At 40.1% G+C, this 8,754-nt stretch overlaps 1 protein-coding gene across 1 annotated transcript; it reads right to left on the bottom strand.

The window, feature by feature from the left end:
• Positions 1–568: 568 nt before the first annotated feature.
• On the bottom strand, positions 569–8,513 carry LOC132753569 (protein furry homolog-like; the record flags this gene model as incomplete). Its single annotated transcript, XM_060744057.1, has 3 exons — positions 569–763; positions 6,118–6,215; positions 8,314–8,513. Coding segments are annotated over 3 exons (450 nt in total), but the record flags the coding sequence as incomplete, so codon positions are not given.
• Between the last annotated feature and the right edge of the window lie 241 nt (positions 8,514–8,754).

Below are 8,754 nucleotides of genomic sequence, written 5' to 3'. Positions count from 1 at the left end.
CTTCCAAATTTAGCAATAAGGATGCATACTTATTCTATTTTATCCCATATTACTTGTTCACTAGTATTTATTCTCAAAATATAAACATCTCAACTTAGTTAAATACACACTCAACAATCACTGAACAATGAAATAAAATCAATCCTTGTCTGTAAAAAAGCGATCCCCTTTAATCATCAATTACAACAAAATTACATGAACATTGCAGACTCGGTTTTTATTGAGTCTGTTCATAAGGGATAATGAAAAAGTGCAACATCTAACACTCCCTCTAGCACCGGCTTGAGCGGTAATAAATTTTCAATACTTAAAGCCAATGTAAGCCATGTTTACTTTCTTTATAAACTCTCTCACAAAGCAAGAAATATTGATGCTGTAATCAGAATATGTGATATACTTAATACTGTGATACCATCATTATTTACTTGAGTCCAATAAATTGTAATTTTCTGTCCAGATCAGAATACATTTTACCATCATTATTTACTCGAGTCCAGTAAATTATAGTTTTCTGTTCTGATCAGAATACATATTACCATTTTTATTTTATTTTTATTTATTCAAGTCCAATTAATTGTAGTTTTCTTGTCAAACTCAGAATATTTATACTATCATAATGTACTGGAGTCTAATAAATCGTTGTTTCCTGTGCACGACTGTTGAGGAGAGGGTATAGTCCAGTTTCTAATTTGTTGATTAATGTCCAATAACTGGCTATATAACAAACCAATATCAAACTCCACCTTTGTTAATACAAATACACCTGAAACATAACAAACATAGTAGATTTAATATCTTACTAATTACATTTCTTCATTAATTAATGAAACAATATTTAAGGTAATCAAGAATGTTCCTTAAAAAACAAAAGGGCCATGATGGCCCTGAATCGCTCACCAGAAACAACTGTTTTTCAGTGATTATAGAAATATTTTTTCAAATAAACTTGTAGAAAGAGAAGTCCAGGTCAACTTCAACTCACCTCTCTAATTAAAGGGGTTCCGGACACTGATTGCTTTTTTCTTTATAGTAAAAATGATAGGAACCAAGTTTGGTGATCATCCATTAATTTGTGATAAAATTTGCCTATGACTGTTTTTCAAAATTGGGATTTTTCTTCATTTTTTCTAATTATCTAAAAAATTAGATAATTATATAATCTCAGTATTTAGATATACATGTATACTGTTTGTCAGGATGACACCACCGGTCAATTTTATTTAAGATAACATAGGTATACTAGTCAACTTGACCAGAAAGTTAACATTTCTGGTTAATTATCTTACTCTCTCAAAGAAATGAGAAAAATTGTATCTTTAACTACATAGTGGAAAAAGGCAAAAGGTTGTTTTGATGAAATGCATTCAGTGAACATGAAAACAACTTTGCATACATTGTATGAAACAGTGCAAAATTACTTTCAACAAGTGATAACCAAGTTTGCAAAATGTGATTCTGAATAGAAATAATTGAAACTGATACTTAAAAAGCACAGCCACCGCCAGGTTGGAGCAACACTCGATTCTTTACTTTTTCTTTAAGCAAACAAAGAAATGTTTGAACAAATCTTAACGTTTCCTTTTTATATACTAGTATTTAATCTGTCTGTCTGGTCACATTAGTTTTGTCTATATATTTTGAATATCTAAATTTACTTTATATATATATATATATATATATATATATATATATATATATATATATATATATATATATATATATATATATATATATAAATGCTTTGATGGTGGTGGTCCGCATGGTAGCGGTGGTGATCCGCATGGTAGCGGTGGTGATCCCCATGGTGGTTGTGGTCCGCACATTGGTAGTCCGCATGTTGACGGCGGTCCGCATTTTGGTGGTGATGGTCTCTATGTTGGTGGTGGTGGTCCACATGAGGGTGGTGGTCCGAATGAAGGGTGGTGTCCGCATGGTGGTGGTGGTCCGCATGGTGGTGGTGGTCCGCATAGCGGTGGTGGTCTACAAGCTGGTGGTGGTCCGCATGTCGGCAGTGGTCCACATGTTGGTGGTGGTCCGCTGGTGGTGGTGGTCCGCATGCTGGTGGTGGTCCGCATATTGATGGTGGTTTGCATGTTGGCTGCGGTGGTGGGCATGGTGGTGGTGGTCCGCATATTGATGGTGGTCCGCATGTTGGCGGTGGTGGTCTGCATGGTAGTGATGGTCGCATGGTTGCGGTGGTCAGCATTGTGGTTCAGGTCCGCATGGTAGTGGTGCTCCGCATGTTGGTGGTGGTCCGCATGCTGGTGGTGGTGGTCTGCATGCTGATGGTCCGCATATTGATGGTGGTCCGCAAGTTGGTGGTCTGCATTCTGATGGTGGTCCATATGCTGGTGGTGGGCGGCATGGACATTGAGGTCCGCATGGCAGTGATGGTCCGCATGGTGGCCGTGGTCAGCAATGTGGTTGCGGTCCGCATCCGCATGGTTGTGATGGTCCGCATGTTGGCGGTGGTCTGCAAGTTGGCGGTGGCCCGCTGATAGTGGTGGTCCGCATGCTGGTGTCCGCATATTGATGGTGATCCGCATTTGGTGGTCTGCATTATGGTGGTGGTCCATATCATGGTGGTAGGCAGCATGGTGTTTGCGGTCCGCATGGTTGTGGTGGTCCGCATGTTGGCGGCGGTGGTCCGCATGTTGGCGGCAGTGGTCGCTATGGTGATGGTCCGCATAGTAGCAGTGGTCCGCATGTTGACGGTGGTCTACATGTTGGTGGTGGTCTGCATATTGATGGTGGTCCACATGGTGGTGGTGGTCCGCATGTTGGCGGTGGTCCGCTGGTGGTGGTGGTCGGCATGCTGGTGGTCCGCATGCTGGTGGTCCGCATAGTAGCGGTGGTCCGCATGTTGGCGGTGGTCTGCATGGTGGTGGTGGTCCGAATGAGGGTGGTGGTCCGCATGGTGGTGGTGGTCCGCATGGTGGTGGTGGTCCGCATAGCGGTGGTGGTCTACAAGCTGGTGGTGGTCCGCATGTCGGCAGTGGTCCACATGTTGGTGGTGGTCCGCTGGTGGTGGTGGTCCGCATGCTGGTGGTGGTCCGCATATTGATGGTGGTTTGCATGTTGGCTGCGGTGGTGGGCATGGTGGTGGTGGTCCGCATATTGATGGTGGTCCGCATGTTGGCGGTGGTGGTCTGCATGGTAGTGATGGTCCGCATGGTTGCGGTGGTCAGCATTGTGGTTCAGGTCCGCATGGTAGTGGTGCTCCGCATGTTGGTGGTGGTCCGCATGCTGGTGGTGGTGGTCTGCATGCTGATGGTCCGCATATTGATGGTGGTCCGCAAGTTGGTGGTCTGCATTCTGATGGTGGTCCATATGCTGGTGGTGGGCGGCATGGACATTGAGGTCCGCATGGCAGTGATGGTCCGCATGGTGGCCGTGGTCAGCAATGTGGTTGCGGTCCGCATCCGCATGGTAGTGGTGGTCCGCATGTTGGCGGTGGTCTGCAAGTTGGCGGTGGCCCGCTGATAGTGGTGGTCCGCATGCTGGTGGTCCGCATATTGATGGTGATCCGCATTTGGGTGGTCTGCATTATGGTGGTGGTCCATATCATGGTGGTAGGCAGCATGGTGTTTGCGGTCCGCATGGTTGTGGTGGTCCGCATGTTGGCGGCGGTGGTCCGCATGTTGGCGGCAGTGGTCGCTATGGTGATGGTCCGCATAGTAGCAGTGGTCCGCATGTTGACGGTGGTCTACATGTTGGTGGTGGTCTGCATATTGATGGTGGTCCACATGGTGGTGGTGGTCCGCATGTTGGCGGTGGTCCGCTGGTGGTGGTGTCGGCATGCTGGTGGTCCGCATGCTGGTGGTCCGCATAGTAGCGGTGGTCCGCATGTTGGCGGTGGTCTGCATGGTGGTGGTGGTCAGCATGCTGGTGGTGGTCCGCATGTTGGCAGTGGTCTGCATGTTCATGTTGGTCCGCATGTTGGTGGTGGTCCACATGGTGGTGATGATCCGCATGCTGGTGGTGGTCGGCATAGTAGCGGTGGTCCGCATGTTGGCGGTGGTCCGCATGGTGGTGGTGGTCAGCATGCCGGTGGTGGTCCGCATGCTGGTGGTGGTCCGCATGCTTGTGGTGGTCCGCATGATTGTGCTGGTACGCATGGTGGTGTTGGTCCAAAAATTTGGACTTTTGACCTTGAAGGTCTTTGACATTTTCAGAAAAAAATGAAACATTTGTTTAAGCCTTAAGGAAAATTCTCTAGATTGACCTACAAATGAACCTTAGAATGATGTAATGGCCATCTGAATTCTAGGGCACAAACAGAAAGATACAAAGCACATTGATCTCTGTAAAGCAAACAGGTCATGACATTAAGACATTCAATCTTTTTTTTATGCATAACATGTGCATGTGAACTTTTTTTTTTTGAAATGAAAAAGAAGGGAGATTTCTTTATTTTTTTTAAAATTCCAACATGAGTTATTTTCCTTTCATTATTAAACTATAATTTGAAGAAATGCCATCGCCCAGAGCATTTTAGCTACAGTTGCTCCCAATATTTTTAGCTATAGCGGCCCCTAAAAGGAACCTATCAAATTAATATAAGCAGACTTGATAAAAGACTACCTAAGAATGCTACAGACAAAGTTTGGTGATCATCCATCAATTAGTTCTGTAGAAGCAGAATTTTCTGTTTTTAGCCCTAGAGACCCCTAACAGGGGCCAATCAAATTAATATGAGCACACTTGATAAAAGACTACCTAAGAATGCTACAGACAAAGTTTGGTGATCATCCATCAATAAGTGCTGTAGAAAAAGACATTTAAAGGTATTTCTATTTTTAGCTTTAGAGATCCCTTCAAGGGGCCAATGAAAATAATATGAGCAAACTTGATAAAAGACTACCTAAGAATGCTACAGACAAAGTTTGGTGATCATCCATCAAGTAGTTCTATAGAAACAGATGTTTAAAGGTATTTCTATTTTTAGCTATAGTGGCCCCTAAAAGGGGCCAATCAAATTAATATGAGCAAACTTGATAAAAGACTACCAAAGAATGCTACAGACAAAGTTTGGTGATCATCCATCAATTAGTTCTGTAGAAGAAGATGTCTAAAGGTTTTTCTATTTTTAGCCCTAGAGACCCCTAAAAGGGGCCAATCAAATTAATATGAGCAAACTTGATAAAAGACTACCTAAGAATGCTACAGACAAAGTTTGATGATCATCCATCAATTAGTTCTATAGAAACAGACGTTTAAAGGTATTTCTTTTTTTAGCTATAGCGGCCCCTAAAAGGGGCCAATGAAATTCATATGAACAAACTTGATAAAAGACTACCTAAGAATGCTACAAACAAAGTTTGGTGATCATCCATCCATTAGTTCTGTAGAAGAAGATGTTTAAAAGCTTTTCTATTTTTAGCCCTAGAGACCCCTAAAAGGGGCCAATCAAATCAATATGAGCAAACTTGATAAAAGACTACCCAAGAATGCTACAGACAAAGTTTAGTGATCATCCATCTATTAGTTCTGTAGAAGAAGATGTCTAAAGGTTTTTCTATTTTTAGCCCTAGAGACCCCTAAAAGGGGCCAATCAAATTAATATGAGCAAACTTGATAAAAGACTACCTAAGAATGCTACAGACAAAGTTTGATGATCATCCATCAATTAGTTCTATAGAAACAGACGTTTAAAGGTATTTCTATTTTTAGCTATAGCGGCCCCTAAAAGGGGCCAATGAAATTCATATGAGCAAACTTGATAAAAGACTACCTAAGAATGCTACAGACAAAGTTTGGTGATCATCCATCCATTAGTTCTGTAGAAGAAGATGTTTAAAGGTTTTTCTATTTTTAGCTCTGATGACCGCTTAAAGGGGCCAATTGGAATGACATGAGCAAATTCAAGTGTGACTGTCACAAGGATGCTACAGACCAAATTTGAAGTAAATCTGCCCAGTAGTTTCAGAAAAGAAGACGATTGTTGACGCATGACGACGGACGACGGACGCCGGAGCATCCCCCTTTGATACTAATAGCTCACCCTGAGCCTTCGGCTCTGGTGAATGCATGAAAACAAAATATATTTCTCTAAAATATATTACCAATTTTACCCTTAACAATTATGAAATATTGATGATATGACTGTACTGGTACCTGTTTTCTTTTCAGCCATTTCAATACAAAATACATTGAGCAGGGTAACAAGGTCATCATCCTGTGATTGTCCAAACATGTCACCAGGCCACATTGTCCTGAAATGTTTATACATTCTTATAATATACTGAGTGAAGTTTGTGCATAACTTTCTGTTTAGTGATGACATGTAATATAAAAGGATATAAGGGTGCTGTAATGATACAAGTGCGGCTTTAAAAACTTTCCAAGACAAGCAATTATACGTATTTCATGTCCATTGTGTCTTAACAATTCTTCTGATTTTGGTGAAATGGAGGACTTAATAATTAAAAATGGTCATTATAATTAGTTAGAAAGGTTAATGTGTATATTTTGTCATTGCTCCATGTCAGTTCCAGTGTCTATTAATCAATTACCCCTCGATCAGACATTTTATTCATTTATTTATCGTGTTCAAAACTGTTTTTGAAAATATGGACAAGTAATTTTACTCCAATTACTTGTGAGTCATAGATTTCTAACAGATGAAACATGCTATTGATGTCAAATAGATTTCAGTAAATTACCCTTGAGAATTATTTTTCAAAGGATATCTAAAACAAGAACGAGTTTGTTAAACACAAATGTCCCCGGCTCAGATTCTTGTCAGTAGCAATATTTCAAAAATGTTTACCCATTCACTCAGTTATGGACAGAAAAATTGCCAAAAAATCGTAAACACAAGTTATATAGCTTGACAAAGTTATGGCATTTTGTAATTGTGAAAAATATAAGTTGCCAAGTCATTGCTCTGACTTGTGAATTTGAAAGCTATTCAACTTAATGCAAGTTATCTTCCTACTAAATATGAAATACATCTGTCATTAAATAAAGGCTGTATGGGCAAAAGTGTAAACATCTATTTTGAGCACTGGTGACATTAACCAAACTGACCCCTAACTCCATCCAAATAAAGAAATCCATGTAAGTTACCTTCCTACCAAATATGAAATACATCTGTCAATAAATAAAAGCTGTATGGGCAAAAGTGTAAAAATCTATTTTTAGCACTGGTGACCTTGACCAAACTGACCCCTTACTCCATCCAAAGGAAGAATACCATGCAAGTTATCTTCCTACCAAATATGAAATACATCTGTCAATAAATAAAAGCTGTATGGGCAAAAGTGTAAAAATCTATTTTCTAGCACAAGTGACCTTGACCCACTGATCCCTACTCCAATCAAAGGGATGAATACCATGCAAGTTATCTTCCTACCAAATATAAAATATATCTGTCACTTAATAAAGGCTGTATGAGCAAATGTGTAAACATCTATTTTAGCACTGGTGACCTTGACCCAACTGACCACTAACTCCATCAAAGTTTATGTTTCTATCAGTTATAAATAACATATGTCTATAGAATAAGGTCAATACACCTGTAAATATGTAAAAATCTATTTTTAACATTGGTTACCTTGACATTGGTAACATTGACCTTGACCCAAATGACCCCTTACTACACCCAAAGAAGGAGGACATCCCTTCGCATGTTTGTATCAAACTAAGTCATCAACTAAAATATAAAGGCTGTATGAGCAAAATGTTTATATTTATTTTTTAAACCAGTGAACTTGACCTTGACCCTAGAGACCGCTTACTTCACAAAAACTTATAGGACCATTTAAAGGTATCCACCTACTAAATATGAAAGATATCATTAAAGAAGTTAAGCAATTTCGAGAAATTTAGGATAAATCCAACTTGCTGAAATAGGTTAACCAGACAAGGCCCTATTTTCAAAGTGAAAAAAGGGAAATAACTGGGAAATATGGATGACACAGTTATATAACTTGGCAATATCATGTACTTTGTTTGATAAGTAAGTGTGGAAATTATAAAGCCATTAATATAGATAGAACTTAAGATATTTCCAACTTGCCATTTTAGGTTAACCATTATTCATTTTCTAAGTGCTGAAAAGGGCAATAACTTGGTAAATATGAAAGACAGAGTTATGTAACTTGCCCAGATTATGTACTTTGTATTGATTAGTAAGTGTGTAAACGTAGAAGCCATTAGTACAGGTAGAACTAAAGAAAAATCCAACTTGCAGTTCTAGGTTAACCTCGTACGGATAGACAGACAGACAGACAGACGGACCGACAGACAGTTCAATCACTATATGCCCGGGGGCATAAGAAACTGTATTAGTTCCCTACGAAACCATACCTGAAAGATCTGACAAGCTGTATTGCTTTTTGGTATTGTTGACTTTTGATATACTCTGTAAGACTGGAGAATGCATCTTGTTTCGTGACTGGTTTAGGGGAGTCAACATTCAGTGGTGATGCCTGGTCATTCTCTAACTCCGACATGGCAGCAGTTACTTCCCCTTTAATACTCTCCACTTGTCCAGATATATCATTCACCTAAATAAAGCAAAAAGTACACATATTTTTGTCAATTATTCAAACTTTATTGCGTATTACTAAAATTTTGTTGAGTGGGAGTGTACTCAACTTTGGTCTCAATGGCATGATTTATTATCCTTTATAGACATCTCAGTACATGTTTGTGCTGGTTGTTGAAAACTTTGATGGTAAAGGCAGAAGATTTGAAAAACTTTCATCTGCAGATAAAAAACTGCGGATGTCTCGACTAAAAGTTCAA

The sequence above is a fragment of the Ruditapes philippinarum genome, unplaced genomic scaffold (assembly GCF_026571515.1).
Source record: "Ruditapes philippinarum isolate M1 unplaced genomic scaffold, ASM2657151v2 ctg13571_1_1_1_1, whole genome shotgun sequence".
Lineage (NCBI taxonomy): Eukaryota > Metazoa > Mollusca > Bivalvia > Venerida > Veneridae > Ruditapes > Ruditapes philippinarum.
This window is presented reverse-complemented; position numbering and strand designations above follow the sequence as displayed.